At 29.9% G+C, this 17,110-nt stretch overlaps 1 protein-coding gene across 1 annotated transcript in view; it reads left to right on the top strand.

Annotated features, from left to right (window-relative positions):
- Positions 1-1,088: 1,088 nt before the first annotated feature.
- The window catches only part of Paip2 (polyA-binding protein interacting protein 2), a 35,306-nt gene continuing 19,284 nt past the window's right edge, over positions 1,089-17,110 (top strand). The window contains exons 1-3 of the mRNA XM_075367069.1: positions 1,089-1,249; positions 2,758-2,981; positions 14,618-14,787. Coding sequence (XP_075223184.1) covers positions 2,799-2,981; positions 14,618-14,787 — 353 coding nt within the window. The 5' untranslated portion in view covers positions 1,089-1,249; positions 2,758-2,798. The remainder of the gene's footprint in view (positions 1,250-2,757; positions 2,982-14,617; positions 14,788-17,110) is intronic.

Here is a 17,110-nt window from a genome sequence, read left to right as displayed (position 1 = left end):
TATTTTAATTAGATATCCCTTTTCTAAATACATGGAACAACTATGGTTCCTGACTTTTGCAAAACATTTTGAACTGCTTCACGTATTGGAAAAATGTTTAAACCCCATTTCTTTATGCTGAGAGATGAAATTTATTACTAGTTAGCACGTCTGAGTTACAAATTGCAACGCTACTAATTATTTAAATCCTAAATTTGTTCAATTCCTGCATTTTTATCATTTAACTGCTCTTTTCTTAGGTGTTTTTTTTGGCAGTTAATGATAACCATCATGCGCTTAATTTTCCCATTTATATTGCACTCTTAAATTGAATTCTTGGTAAATGTATATATATATTTTTGTTAATATGTATTTCTGTATCTTTTTCTGAATGGAATCCTTTCGTTTATAGTTTTTCATTTGTGATCATAGGTAACTCCACAGGTCATAATATTTTTAAAAAATATGTAGTCATTCTACAGTTATGCATAGAGCAATCCAACGGTTCTTACATTGACGTGTGCAAGAGTTCAAATAAATCGAAAAAAGTAGAGAGGAAGGCAGTCAAAACACTTATGTTTTATTCATTATATTAATCTAGTTCACTGTTAGGTAACAGGTCTCCCCCCTGGCAGGTTAAATGCAAATGAATCTTATTTCTTTGTGGTTGACAGCACTTCTACTCCCTTCGGCAGTATATTACCGTAGTTGCAAGAAAAATCTTCGTATATATGCACTACCAACTGTTTGATCAGTAACTTATTGGAACTGTTCAGCAAACATCTTTTTAATATTTATACTTTTATATGTAATTTGAATCCCGTAAAATGACAAAATACTCATTACCTTTAAATAACTGTTAAATTAACAAATTTCATCGTATTGCCATTTTGGGTTTTATTTCATTTCGCCGCACAGATTCTTCATTACGTATATGCTTTATCTCTGATAATTAATTTTTTTAACGATATCATCTTACTTTTGGTAATAACTACTTTTAATATTGATTCATCTAAAAAAAAATCAGGATATGAACTACAAATTTTTTTCATATTTTTCTGATTTGCAAGTCACACAATAAATCAACACTGTTTGTTTACAAATGCCCAACGAAACAAGTTGCCTACCCTGATTAAAGAGCAACTATACGTGATTAGTGAACTTCATCAGGGCGTCTGGTTAATTTAGGTTTGTTGGGGGTTTGTTTACATGACCTAAATAAAAGTGTGCGTATGATATTAATTTTCATTGTGTGGTATTTACACCCAAGGTTTGTAATTTCGATTATATTTATTTTTATATCTTGGACTAGCATACCTTTCCCAACTGAACAGAATTTGGTACAAAATGGTTCCTTAGAAGAAAGAAGAATAACACATTTTTTCATACCGTATTTTTACTTACTTTTATTTTTTATTTGTACATATATATATTTAGATTATTTGCTTAATTTCGATTTGTTTATAATATTAAGCGTTTGCATTTGAAAAAAGTAATTATGACGTCGCAGTAACTGTGAGTGAATTTGCTGTAGTCCATAGTCGTGTAAAGGTAACCAGTATAAAAAAAATTGTTCCGGATTATTATTTTTTTGTTAAAGAACTTAATGAACTCAATAAAACTTAGATTTAGTGTTTACTACATATACTCGGGGGTATTTTATATGTTAACAAGTAAAAATTTTCATTGTGTTAAATTAGCATATGGTAAGCAGCCGAAGGAGATTTGTGTATGCTAATCAGTTTACAATTTTTAACTTATTGCTACCTATGCTAAAACGAATTCTTTTCAGTCCTTGTTTGTGAATCCACTATTTTAGTCTGATGTATGTGCATTCATTTTATATAATATGGTTATCAAATTAATTTAAAGATGAGAGTATTATTTGGTTTGTAGTTATTGTACTTATAGAATTAGATCTTTGTGCATTGTGATGTTTTAATTTTAAGGAGTTTCTACGTTTTGTAGCTAGTTATTTGTACTAAATTGAAATAATTAATGTTTTGTTAATAATTTTGAGTTTGTCATCATCTACATTCATATTAAGTTAGGGTAGGTTTTAATAAATAATAGTTTCAGGGATTTAGCCTGTAGATCCTAAGGAGGAAATAATGAGAATTTAATACTATTTTAATGCTTTTTTAATAATTATATATATATATATATATATACGTGCGGGTGCGTGCATGTGTAAGTAATACTCAAGATATTCACACATAGATTTTTCATCCTTTAAATTTTCCATATTATTTTTGCCCCTCCTTAAGTTTTTTTTAAGCATCTTTTAAAAAGAATGTAGTTTGAAAAACTTTGTGAAAAAATTCCAGATAACTTTAAAATATATAAACAGTAACTGCATGGTTTTCTGTTTATAATCATCCATGTAATAGTTTGAAAATCCTACTTGCATTTATCTGTGGAATAAGTCCTATAGAATTTTATGGACAGAACAATTGTAGAGTAGAATGGACTGCTTTATATATGATTTTAAAAATAATTGAAGGTAACTAATTTTGAGTGTATGTTACACATACTCAAAGTAGTTGGTTGATTGAAATGTTTATTTTTTAATTTGGTACATACTAAAAAAGTAAGAATTTAAAGCTTAGAGTTAATATAAGATATAACATAGTTTAATATACTATAAAATTAGCATAGTTGCATTCCCATAATGTATTGACAAAGATTTGAAAAAGAACTCTGATAACTTATATAAGTAATGATTTGAATTTTAGTATGTCAAGTAACAAAATAACTAATAATAATTTTATTTTGTAGGTCGTAATATTATAAAGTTGAAGTCAAATTTACAAGTTGTTATGAAAATGAAGCTCCCAACAAATACTTCATCTAATGGCTATTACAGCCATGAGTCAAGTATTAGTGCATATATTCCAGATGGTTCTGATAATGGCCATCAAGATGATTTAGATTCACCTACAATTGATGGTGATTTCTCTGAGTATATGTGGATGGAAAATGAAGAGGAATTTGATAAACAGGTAAATTTATTTTTAGGTTTGGGAAAAATATTTTTGGAGTCATTCAATTATTTTTGTGTACTTTATAGTGGATACTAATTTTGAGAATACAACCTCTTAGATGGGAGCTAATAATTTATTGACTGCTATGAGGGATAATCTTATATATAATATAAATTCAGACCATTAATGTTCTAGTAACTATTTCACATTGGTTGAATCCTCCAATTTGTGAGCATTTGTATTATACAGATAGTACAGGAGTAATAAATAATGATATCAGTTCATTTTAATCGTTAGCAATTAGTAAGTACACTAGTAAAAAATTTTTAAATGTTTTCTATACACATTATAGACTAAAAAAAAAAAATAATAACAATTGAGATAATCATTAATGTGGTAGAACAGCTCATTTTTAAAAATTACAAAATATCAATTAGAATTAACAATAGTTAACAATTTGTAATGGTTACAATTCAGTACTCACCACCCATTTTGATGAAATTTGGAATATACTTTACTTAAGATCCAAGTTATTCATTATAATTGAAATTTTTCATCCAGTGTTACGTCAGGTAATTGTTTAAAATTAGGAATTCATCTCTGATTTTGATGAAATTTAGAACGTACCTTATTTAGGACCTAAGTTATTTGTTACAATAGAAATCCTTGTCCAGTTTCATCCCCCGTAAGCTATATAGTACCCTCACCAAAGGTTTAGTAATTCAACACTGCACGAGTGTAAAATGCATTATTTACTGAGTAAATATCTTTGTTTAAGTGAAAATTCAGTTGTCTATAGTTAGATTAACGTTACATTAGGCAACCCGCCGAGTTAGTGTAGTGATTAAACTCATCATTGCAAAATCAGATAATGTTTGAAGTCGAGAGTTCTAAGGTTCAAAGCCTAGTAAATGCAGTTATTTTTATATGGATTTGGATACTAGATTGTAGATACTGGTGTTCTTTGGTGGTTGAGTTTCAATTAACCACACATCTCAGGAATGGTCAACCTGAGACTGTACAAGACTACACTTAATTTATTTCATCTTCGGAAGTAATACCTTACTTGATTCGTGGAGGCTAAACAGAAAAAGAAAGAGAAATTAGTTAACTATAAATTCAGTACGATATCAACATAACCTAACGCTTGATGCTAACCTCTTCTAATTAACCTTAAGTATTAAATTGGTGGATTTCTTAAGCTGAGTCCATAATTGTAAACCATAACTAATTATTTAGTTTGAAAATAATGTATTTTACACTAACCTAACCAAATTGTACTTACAATTATTTACAACATAAATAATGCATATTGCTCTTAACTTACTTAGCTTGCACTTAAGCTTAAATCTAACTTAATTTAGTCTTAAGTGAATCAAATTTCATTTTTAACTGAATTAACAAACCTAGCCAAATTATTTAGTTCAAAAATAATGTATTTTACCTTTGTGCAGTATTGAATTACAAAATTTTTTGTGAGGTTACTACGTAACTTTAGAAGGACGTAGCCCTGGTGAAAGTTGTTTCTGACAAAAAATAACAATTGTAATGAATAACTTCAGGTCCTAAATAAGGTGTGTTCCAAATTTCATTGAAATTGAATGTGACCCTTAATTGTAAACAATTACCAAATGATAATATAAGAAAAATTTAAAAAAAAGTCATATATTTACAGAAAATTCAAATACACTGAACCAAAGAGTTCTTGAACAAAATAGTTCATTTTAGTTGTACTGCATTAGCTTCATTTCATATCAAATCACCCATCTAAAATGAAATGATAGGATGATTTTTGTAATTTTTTGTTTTATATTATTCATTCTCATATTTCAGGAGTCCAAAACCATTTTTGTTATTTAAAAAAAATTGTTTGTGTATGAATTAGATTAAATTTTACAATACCTGCATGCCAAGTTTTTCTTTTTTTTTCATTTGTAATTTTTCCAATGTCTCTGAAAATAATTGACTTAGAGACTAGGAAGAAAAACCATTATTACAATCTTCACAAAAATTACTTCATAATGTGTTATGTATTTTTTTTTTTTATCTTTAGTCATTTGACTGGTTTGATGCAGCTCTCCAAGATTCCCTATCTAGTGCTAGTCATTTCATTTCAGTATAATCCTACATCCCTAACAATTTGTTTTACATATTCCAAACGTTGCCTGCCTACACAATTTTTTCCTTCTACCTGTCCCTCCAATATTAAAGTGACTATTCCAGGATGCCTTAATGTGTGGCCTATAAGTCAGTCTCTTCTTTTAGCTATATTTTTCCAAATGCTTCTTTCTTCATCTATTTACCGCAACACCTCTTCACTTGTCACCCTTTGATTTCTAACATTCTCCTATAGCACCACATTTCAAAAGATTCTAATCTTTTCTCAGATACTCCGATCATCCATCGTGCTTTATATGGAAGTGAAACTTTCATATAAAGCAATGCTCCAAACGTATACTTTCAAAAATCTTTTCCTGACATTTAAATTAATTTTTTATGTAAACAAATTATATTTCTGACTGAAGGCTCGTTTCGTCTGTGCTATTTGGCATTTTATGTCTCTCCTGCTTCGTCCATCTTTAGTAATTCTACTTCCCAAATAACAAAATTCTTCTACCTTCATAATCTTTTCTTCTCCTATTTTCACATTCAGTGGTCCATCTTCATTATTTCATTACTTTCGTTTTGTTCTTGTTTATTTTCATGCGGTAGTTCTTGCGTAGGACTTCATCTATGCCATTCATTGTTTCTTGTAAATCATTTTTACCCTCAACTAGAATTAGTTGAGAATCATCAGCAAATTGTAGCATCTTTATCGTTTCACCTTGTACTGTTACTCCGAATCTAAATTGTTCTTTAACATCATTAACTGCTAAAGAATAAAAAGTAACTGAGATAGGGAACATCCTTGTCAGACTCCTTTCTTATTATGGCTTCTTTCTTATGTTCTTCAATTATTACTATTGCTGTTTGGTTCCTGTAAATGTTAGCAATTGTTCTTCTGTCTCTGTATTTTAACCCTAATTTTGTTAAAATGCTGAACATTTCCAGTCTACGTTATCGAATGCCTATTCTAGGTCTATAAATGCAAAGTATGTTGGTTTTTTTTCTTTAATCTTCTTTCTACTATTAATTGGAGGCCTGAAATTGCTTCACCTTTCCTGAAACCAAATTGGTATTCTCTTAACACTTCTTCCACTCTCCTCTCAATTCTTCTGTACAGAATTCTAGTTAAGATATTTGATGCATGACTAGTTGAGCTAATTGTTCTGTATTCTTCTCATTTATCTGCTCTTGCTTTCTTTGGTATTATGACTAAAAAAGTTTTGAAGTCTGACGGAACTTCCCCTTTTCCATAAATATTACACACCAGTGTGTATAATCTATCAATTGCTTCCTCGCCTGCACTGCGCAGTAATTCTACAGGTATGCCGTCTATTCCAGGAGCGTTTCTGCGATTCAAATCTTTTAATGCTCTCATAAATTCAGATTTCAGTATTGTTTCTCCCATTTCATCCTCTTCTTCCTGTAGAACACCATTTTCTAATTCATTTCCTCCGTATAACTCTTCAATATATTCCACCCGCCTATCAACTTTATCTTTCGTATTATAAATCGGTGTACCATCTTTGTTTAAACCCATTGTTGGATTTTAATTTATGTACCCCAAAACTTTCCTTAACGTTCCTGTATGCTCCGTCTATTTTACCAATGTTCATTTCTCTTTCCTCTTCTGAACACTTTTCTTTAATCCACTCTTCTTTTGCTAGTTTGCACTTCCTGTTTATGGTATTTCTTAATTGTCGATAGTTCCTTTTACTTTCTTCATCACTAGCATTCTTATATTTTCTACGTTCATCCATCAGCTGCAATATATCGTCTGAAACCCAAGGTTTTCTAGCAGTTCTCTTTATTCCGCCTAAGTTTGCTTCTGCTGATTTAAGAATTTCCTTTTTAACATTCTCCCATTCTTCTACATTTTCTACCTTATCTTTTTTACTCAGACCTCTTGCAATGTCCTCTTCAAAAATCTTCTTTACCTCCTCTTCCTCAAGCTTCTCTAAATTCCACAGATTCATCTGACACCTTTTCTTCAGGTTTTTAAACCCCAATCTACATTTCATTATCACCAAATTATGGTCGCTATCAATGTCTGCTCCAGGGTAAGTTTTGCAGTCTATGATTTCTAAATCTTTCTTTAACTATGATATAATCTATCTGATACCTCGCAGTATCGCCTGACTTTTTCAAAGTGTATATTCTTCTATTATGTTTTTTAAACTGGGTGTTGGCAATTACTAAATTATACTTCATGCAAAACTTTATAAGTCGGTCCCCCGTATTCACCCACTATATTTCCTTCCTTGCCTTTTCCAATGCTTGCATTCCAATCTCCCTATTATTAGATTTTCATCTCCTTTTATGCGTTTAATTGCTTCGTCAATTTCTTCGTTTACACATTCAATCGTCATCATCATCATGTTATGCATATCAGTTTCCTATCTTGTATATTTATACCCTAAAATCAACTCCCAGTCAGAGATTGTAAGTATTTCACTATGAAGGAAAGGGACATCAATTCTAATATTTATACTCCTTAACATAGTTCTTGAGAGCCTATTTATGAATTTTGAAGTCTAATGTCCTCTTCCATTATTTTTTATAACAAGTTAAAAAGTGCAGGATTTTTTAAAATGTACGATTTTTGAACCCTTAGATGGGAAGGGAATCAAAATTCAGAAATTGTTTGGTTTGAGCCTTTGAGCCCTAAACTAGTGGAATAAACAGTAAAAATTACAATATTCATATTCAGTGGATAAGCGAGGTACTGTAGTTTAAATATGGTTGAAAAATTGTAAAACAGGAAAGTATTTCTTCCTTTAACAATTAGATCTTGTACTTACAAACAATTAAAATTCCAAGAATTACTTTTTTGTTTAGCCATAGAATTAATTTGGTAAAACTTGTCATAATTTAAAAAATAAATTTAGGCCCAAGTTAAATAATAAAATGTTTGAAAATGCTGATACGAGACAATGAAAAGGTAAATTCTAAATGATCTTGACATATTTAACTGTACTGATTGAATTTATGTATTACTAAAGGTGAAAGTAGTAAGGCACTTTTTGATGTGACCAGTATTAGTTTATTACTACAGCTACGAAATAACATAAGTTAAGTTTAAAATAAACATAACTTACTATATGGTATAGTATCCAGAAAATGTTTTTGAATGAGTCTCAGAAGATTTTCTTTGTTGGGTGTACAGTTTCTTTTTGGCTGGTTGTCTTTATTGTGATGTTATCTTATGATTTCCTCAACTAAGGCTTCTTGAAACTCAAATGAGCCAAGTTTACCTCCTTTTTTGTTATGTAAACAGTAAAAATGAAATATACACATATTTATCAAATGTTCAACTTGTTTCTTATATATAGAAACAATGAAATGAGTTGGTACAAAGTCCATTTCATTGTGATTTGATGAAGTTTCAGTTTTCTGATTCAGCATCAAGATCAAGTGTGTCATTAGCAAAATCACTATCACTAGATTTAATTAATAAATTGAAATCACAATCGTATGGCATTTGAACAATTTTTAATAGATCAATAGTAGTATCAACAATAAACATAGGTACAATCAGAACACAAGTAACTAAATCATTCGATGAAGTCATAATCTCATAACTACTTGACATGGGATATATGATTTTGTTGTTGAAATTTCAAATGATGAAAAATCAAAATTGAAACTTGTATGTTATTAGTAGAAGAATTGGCCAGTAGAGTGCTCAATCGCTTGGTGACTTGATTTGCCCATAACCGATTCAAAATAGGCCAGAAATGAGTAAGTTGACAGAAGAATATTTGATAAATATCTTGGCTGTCGACGTTCAACAAAAGCCATTAAGGGGTTAAAATGTTATTTAGAGCTACCCACACTGTACATTATTTGATAATTTAGAAAATGTTCTTAGTTGTGCTGGATGGAAAAAACTTAACAAAGATATTCTCAGTATCTACATCCTGATCAACAACATTCAACCATTACTAGTTATCATAAATGCAAGCATGATAATAATTTATATTGAAACTTTCAATAGGAACCAGCTCTCTGGCTGGCACTTGCCTTGTCAGTTTTTTTGTCTTTTCAAATCTTTTTTAAGAATGCTTTCATAATTTTCTTCAACTTCTTTTGTATTTACAAAAAAAAATTATTCTCATGGATATTTTAGATACAGAGTTGTACTGAGATAAAATTTGATCTGAGTATGAGTGATATAGACTGGCCTTGGTGACTTCGCTTTTAATTGTACATCAGTGCCATCAACAGCATTTTTGCCATGAGGTGACGCCATAAAATTCCATTTTGTTCCAACTACAAAGTCATTTATGCAATTTCAAATGTTAAGTTTTTTTAATATCAAGCCAATGAGCTATCACTAACTTATTTCTCTGGAGTTGATGAGAGCAACTGGACAGTATCATTGCATCTCTGAAAGTTTGTCCATAAGATTTCACGCTGATGTTAGAATAAATTGTACTGGTCACATCAAAGAATGTCTTACATTCACTTTTTGTGATACATAGACTTTATTATGTAACATTAAATGTATGTCAAGGTTATTTGAAGTTTACATTTTCATTGCTTTGTAACAGTATATTTTCAAATATTTTCTTATGAATTAACTTGACTTATTTGGATTTATTTTTTAACATTATGAGAACTTTTATCAAATTAACTCTTTAGCCAAACAAAAATATAATTCTTAGAATTTTAGTTGTTTGTAATTATAACATCTAGTTCTTAAATACTTTACAGTTTTATGATTTTTATGCATACTTCTCAGTTGGATATGAATGTTGTTATTTTTACAGCTTATTTCAGTCATATGAGGCCCAAACCAAACAGTTTCTGAATTTTTATTATCTTTCCCATCTGAGATATAAAGTGTCAAAAATTATACATTTCTAAAAATCCTGCAATTGATCTTTTACAAAAATAAAGGAAGAAGATGTCAGAATTCAAAAAATCATAAATAGGTTCTCTAGTACTATATTAAGAAGGGGGTATAAATATTAGAATTGATGTCCCTTACCTTCATAATGAAATACTTAAGCAAAAATTGAATTATTTTGCGTTCTAAATGTTCTGATTCAGAGTTGATTTTAGGGCACTGATATACAAGACAGGAAAATGTTATACATGACATAATATGTAGTAATTTTTGGCTAGATTACAATGGTTTTTGTTTCAATTTTTTAAATCGATTAGTTTCTGAGATAATTGAGATATTGCAAATTCCAGAAAAATGCAAAACTTGGCATGTGGGCATAGTAAAATTAAATCTTGCACATACAAACAATTTTTTTTTAAATAAAAAAAAAAGATGGTTTTAAACGCTTCATATATGAAATTATTAAAATGTTAAAATTTACAAATGAATGCATAAAATATACAAAAATCAAAAATGGTCATGCTGCAACCATTTAATTTTAGATTGGGTAACTTGTCATGGATTGACCCATAATAGAAACGTTTTAACTGTTATGTTGGTAGAATTTATATTAATTTAATATTTTTAATACTTAGAAAACAGAATTTCATTGCACTGTCTGATAAGGTGCAGAATTGTTCAGAAGCAAAAATTACTCTTTTATTATTTTTTACATTAAATATCGCTTCATTAATAATAATATTTTAAAATTCAACACTGAAGATGATTTAAGGATGACTGAAAGCTGTCCCATTGGTTTATAATTTTTTTTAACGTATCCAGCTTGTTTAATAATGTAATTCAGTGATTCCAAAACTGTATGTCGCAGCCTCTTCACAGTGGCGCCATGAAATATTGTAAAAGTTTTATAATTAATTGAACCAAGACATTTACATATGGCTTAACTAAATGAAAAAGAAAGCAGAAGCTAAAAATATCTAGATATTTTTGTGTGGTTTTTTATTTTACTTGACCCTGTATAAAAGTAAAATCACCAGCGCATAATATTCTAGCGAACATGAGCTGGCAATGCACTGTGCCTTCTCAATTAGACAAGTCGAGGTGCGTAGACCGTTCATGACAGATTTGGACTGTTCAGGAAGATTTTGTGGAAAGCATTTAAGCAAGCGTTGTCAGCTCGATTCAGTCAGTTGGTTTATAATCTGAGTCTTGTGAAATTAAACTCACAATAAACAGTATATAAATTATCTTGTGTAGAATAGTTTGTTGTCTTCGATAAATAGTTTCATGATTTTTTGCTTTTGTATCTTTAATGATGGACTGATTTTTGAACAGTAATAAAAGTAATAGTGCAGATAAAGAAAGTATTTCTTCAACCAGTGGCATGACTATGAAGAAACGAAAATATCGTAAATACGATGACTGTTATGTAGAGTTTGGTTTTATGTCAACAGAAATTAATGGTAAAAAGAGACCACAATGTGTATTGTGTATGAAAGTTTTGACAGTGGAGTGAATGCTTCCAAGTAACTTGAAACACAATTTAGAAGCAGCTAATCACCACAGCATGGTTGGCAAACCTCGTGATTTTTTTGCCAGGAAATTAAAAGAACTGAAACAAGAAAAATATAGGTTTTTTAATACTGCATCAATACCAAATAATGCTTTGCTAGCATCGTACAAGATGGCTTACAGAATCGCAAAATGCAAGAAGTCTCATATCATCACAGAAGAATTTATTCTACCAGCTGCTGTAGGTATGGTGAACATCATGATTGGTGAGTGCTGGAAAGCTGCTTTTAAAAGTGCCTTTGTCCAGTAACACAATTAGTTTGAGAATACAACGTATGGCAGAGGATATCAACAATCAATTAATTGAAAAAAAAACTAAAGGAGTGGAATTTGGATTGCAGAACTTCGTATAAATCATCAAATTTAAATAACACAAAAAACAAAATTTTATGATTTTTAAAGAATAAACTTTTAATAAACAAACAATAAACATACTTTTGTTGGGATTTGTGAAACAATGCACTATGACTATGTTGCTTATGCTTCTCTTTCAAGTTTTACAACAAAAAAATTACAGTTACTTAACAAATCAAAAAAATATTACTAACAGTGATGAATAATACACATTACTTATAAAAATAAAGGAAAATGACAATAAACATATTTTACTCAGTACTCCCATAACTAGTCTACTTGAGTTCGTAGAACCATTATTATGTAACTACTTGTACACATCAAAATTTTACAAAATATCTTACTAATAACTATAATAATAAGGAAATGGCCAATCCAAAATTAATTTTAATTATAATTTTAAACATAATTTGTCATTATAACATGTTACATTTTCAATAATAATATTTTTTAATGTTCTTTTAAAAAAAAGTCAACTGATTAGCAATCTCCTGATAAATCCATGAAATGTTTTTATGGAAATGCCTTTGACATTAAATTCTCATACCTGAATTCTATACAAATCATAGTTTATGAATTTCCTGATAAGTTTTTTTAACATACTCACTGCACTAAACTAACCACATCGAAACACAAAACTGACGCTTTCCGATGGTCTCACTGGTCTAACCCCACCACTATTTCTCCAAATTATCAAATCAAACATAACAAACACTCTTTGTTCGTTAAGTTTGTCAAACAAACGTAGCACTCTTTGTATAGACAACGTTTGTTCATTTTTCAAACATGATGTCGTATTTCTTAAAATTCAATTTTTAAAATTCTTAATTCTATTTTACTAATGAATCATCCCGCTATTAATTTAACTTTTACATTTAAAAAAAAAAATATTGTCCGTTGACGTATTAAGAAATCCATATAACAAAATAATTTATAATAAAATAAAATACAAATAAATTCACCAATTTAAATAAGCGAATTCAATTTAATTTAAATTTAGGCCAGAATTTACAATGTTACACAGCTAGATGGTAATAGTAAGGATGCTTATTTGATATTATGCTATGTATGGTTTATAGAGGGTAGTTAAAGAAAACTTTCTGTTTTATAAAAATATGATTGCATGAGTGAAGGCTCAGGACCTCTTCGAGATTTGTGATACATTCATATCTGAAAATAATTTGAATTGGCCTAAGTGTGTGTGGTGTCTGTACTGATAGAGCTCGTTCCATGTCTGGCTGCTATGAATAATTACAGGCACTTATTCAAAGCAATCATCAAATACACTGTAGACCCATTGCCATTATTCATAGAAAAGCATCTGAGTCCTGCACTGAATCAGGTGTTAGAATGTGGTAAATTTGATTAAATCTTGTCCATTGAAAGTAAGTTTTTTAAAAACACTGTGAGGATATGGGAGCTGAACACTCATCTTTGTTGTATTATAACAGTGCACGGTGGTTCTCTTGTAGTAATATTTTATCACGTACCTTTGAATTGCAGCAAGAAATTTTTATTTCCTTAAAGAGGAAGGACACAAAGATGGAGAAGATTTTGTTGCCTTTTTAAAAAAATAAAATGCATATTTATGCAACATTTTTAAAAATTGAATTCCCTGAATCTTTGCAGGGAAAAAACATGCACGTTGTGAAGTCAACAGAAAAAATATCAGCTTTTATTAAAAAACTCTATGGAAAAGAAAATTGAATGAAAATGCAGGCAGCAATTTTTAACTTTCTGTAGACATGAAAACCATGTTTGAAGGGCACTTATCACAGTTAATTATCTAGTTTGAGAAATACTTTCAAAATGAAAATTTTGATAGGTTTGCATGAATTTAAGGTCCATTTAACACTAGTGCGTCGTCTGAATTTACTTCTGCGGAAGAAGAGAATCTTATAGAGTTATCTTGCCGCAACAATTTGAAAGCAAAATTTGGCAGCATGGAATTGACAGAATTTTGGATTTCAATAAAAGATGAATATCTCCTTCTAACTGATAAGCCTCAGCAGATTTTAATTCTATTTTAATAGTCAACATTTGTGTGAAGCTGGGTTTTCAGCGTTTGCTGTAATAAAAAGCAAGTGTAGAGCTAAAATCAATGTAGAAAAGGAATTGAGGGTGGTCGTGTCCAGTTTAATTCCACGATTTGAAAAAATGTGCAGTGATTTTCATGCTCATCTATCACATTAATAATTAATTTAATGTTAATAAAGTAAAAAAAAATGTTAAATAACGAAGACACTAGTTTTATTTATTTTTATCTCTTACTTGAGTTATGTTTTTACTTAGGATAGGGCACCATGGAAAAATTTTAATTGAAAAATGGCACTGCGATTTGGAAAAGTTTGGGAAATCAAAGCCACCCATGAACGTACAAAAACAACAAGCTTAATATAACCTATTTTTTGGATCCATGGATTGATTCATCATGGTAATAAAATATTATGAAATCAATAATGGATTGTTAGTTGATGTGTTTTGTTATTGTTTTACCCAATTTGTAGTGAAATATGGACTGATAAATCCATATTTAAAAGGTTATATAAAGTAGTGACTTTATTAGGATGTTGCTGCTATTTTGGTGTGTTGTTTGAAGTTTATTGTTAAGAAAAAAAAATTAATTTTTTTTTTTCTGAATAACAGATACATATGACTATCAGTAGCCTTTTAAATTTAGGTGAAATTTCTATATTTTAAATCATATCTGACAATAGTAACCAAAATTGTACATTTTTCTTTCATTTTCAAAATTATTTTTATTGTTTTTAAGGTGATGCAACAGCTAGAAGAAGAAGCATTAATGGAGCAGTGTATAGAAGCAATGCTAGAAGATGAACGTGAAATACGTTATGCATATTATAATAACCAAAATAATCATCACAATAATGTATCACAACAACCAGCACTGATAATTCCTCAACCATGGAGTGACAGCTCATTGTAAGTATAGCTTTTTCTGGTAGTTCTATCTATTGTTCTTTTTTTCCTTTGGTTTTTTATACTCCATGCAGTAATTAGGATTGATTTTCTTGATGCCTTGTCGATCATCTTGAGGCAGGCAACGATGTGAAATTGGTCTCCAAAATTCTGAGAGTGAGATTGGTTCCTTCAGTTACCTCAAAACAACACTTGAACTCTTTTGTGTAGAGCTTTTTAAAATTTGAAATGATCTGCTGGTCCATGGATTGCAGTAAAGAAGTAGTGTTGGGAGGTAGGAACTGGATCTAGATGAATTTAAATTCTTTAAGGCGGTTATCTTCTAGGCCTGGAGGATGTGCAGGAGCATTACGTGTAACAAGTAAAGCATGGAGTGGCTGAGTCATCTCAAGTAGATATTTTTTTTACAGACAGATCAAACACTTCATTGATCCAATCTGTTAAAAGATAATGTGTCACCCGTGCTGTGTTAGTAAAAATTAGTTCACCTTCTCACAAATTATGTTTTCATTAATAATGTCGCCTTGCATTTGCTTCTCTTTGATCCGTTTGAGAAGCAATTTTTCAACATTGTTGAACATACATGGTCATTACATAGAAATTCTTGACACCCTTCAAAGCATCAATCTTCTTAATCTTATCCTTGTTTTTGAGGATAGTGCAATCATTAACTTAGACCAATTTATGTGTGTGCTACTTCAGCCACGCTCACACCTCATTCTCGCTTCTCAATAATTTGGAATTTGATTTCTGCAGTGTTTTTCTTCTCTTACCCCTCTTTTCTTGCAGCATTTTCTTTAGGGACAAATGTTTAAGCATGCTTAAACTTTGCACTAAAAAAAATTTATAATATTGTGTATAAATACAAGCGACAATAAGATGCTAGCTGAACAAGCGCTAAAACCAGACTGATAGCCGAGACGCAGGTAGGATATATAATGTCATGATGTTTCCTCATCACTTGTTAAGGGATTCATTTTTTATATTTTGTTTTGGTTGTTAGGCAAATCACTTGTTCTGAGAGGTGCTTGTTAAGGGAGGTTTGACTATAAGAATCCTTGTCAACATAGTAAGAAACATATTTCTTCACATCTAATTGGCACAGTGTGTAAATGATGTGCATTATCTTCTTAATTAATTATACTGATAATTAATTAATTAGTAATAAATACATAATTGAAAAGTAAGATAATAGTTCATGCTTTCTTGTTTTGTGTTGATTAAAAACCTGTAGGAGAATGTAAATCAGGTAATGTAAGATTATTCTTTGATGTATTAAAATATTATTACGGAGGTTGATTATATTTAAACCTTGTTAGTAAAATTACCGTTAAAATTTGGCCAAACTGTGATTCTCTTCAATACATGAGTAATCTAAACATGATTTTTCCTTTTTAGGTATTATATGAACAAGTTATCTCAGATGAATTTTTTCAAAACAAGCAACTGGTAGTATAACTTTAGAATTTTTAATATTTCAGATTTTAATAAATATCTTTTTGTACCTTCTTTCTTTTTTGAACTTGCCTAAAAGACTACCGTTCAAGATTAAGATTCTGAACACTATAATAAAAAATATTTGGAGAAGCATATTTTTAATATGCAGTGTTTTAAGAAAATACTTGACTCCTATCTAAATAGCAAAGTTTAATAATTATGCATGTTGCTTAAATGATTAAAAAATATTTACAGTGGACTAGCTCATAACCAGCTCAGCCTGTACTGGATCCTCAGTGTTATTGAAACGACCAGTTAATTAGAAAATATATAGTAGGTTGTTAAAAGGAGACTTAAAGAAATTAGAGGACAGTACTATATATCTATTTAATTATTTTTTTAACAAAAGACCAATAAAATAGAATTTTTTCTGTAATTTATAATTGTTATTGTTAAGAGAAGAGATCTGATGTAAATGAAAAAAATTACTTATGACACAACATAAAACTACATTTTTCATTGAATATAAAATTATGAAAGTATTGACACAATAAAATACAGTAAAAAAAAAAATCTAAAATGTTAAGAGAAAAGGCTGGAGTGTTTTTCTGTCTTGCTGTCCATATTTTTTTTTAAAGTGAAGTTACACCAGTTTTTAATAAACATTACATTGGTTGCAGATGATTCCTACTTTCTGCAAGTATCTTCAGGCTATCCCCAATGCTCCCTTTCCTTTAAAGTTGGCTATTCCTTCCTTTTCCATCTTCTTCATCTACTTTTTAACTTTGTTTTTGCCATTGCCTTCTTGAGACATAGCACTAATGATTTCTTTGTAAGCACATATTTCAGTTTACCCACTCTTACAGATCTTTTTCTTCAAGGTTCTTGC

This window comes from Lycorma delicatula, chromosome 5 (assembly GCF_047948215.1).
Source record: "Lycorma delicatula isolate Av1 chromosome 5, ASM4794821v1, whole genome shotgun sequence".
Classification (NCBI taxonomy): domain Eukaryota; kingdom Metazoa; phylum Arthropoda; class Insecta; order Hemiptera; family Fulgoridae; genus Lycorma; species Lycorma delicatula.
This window is presented reverse-complemented; position numbering and strand designations above follow the sequence as displayed.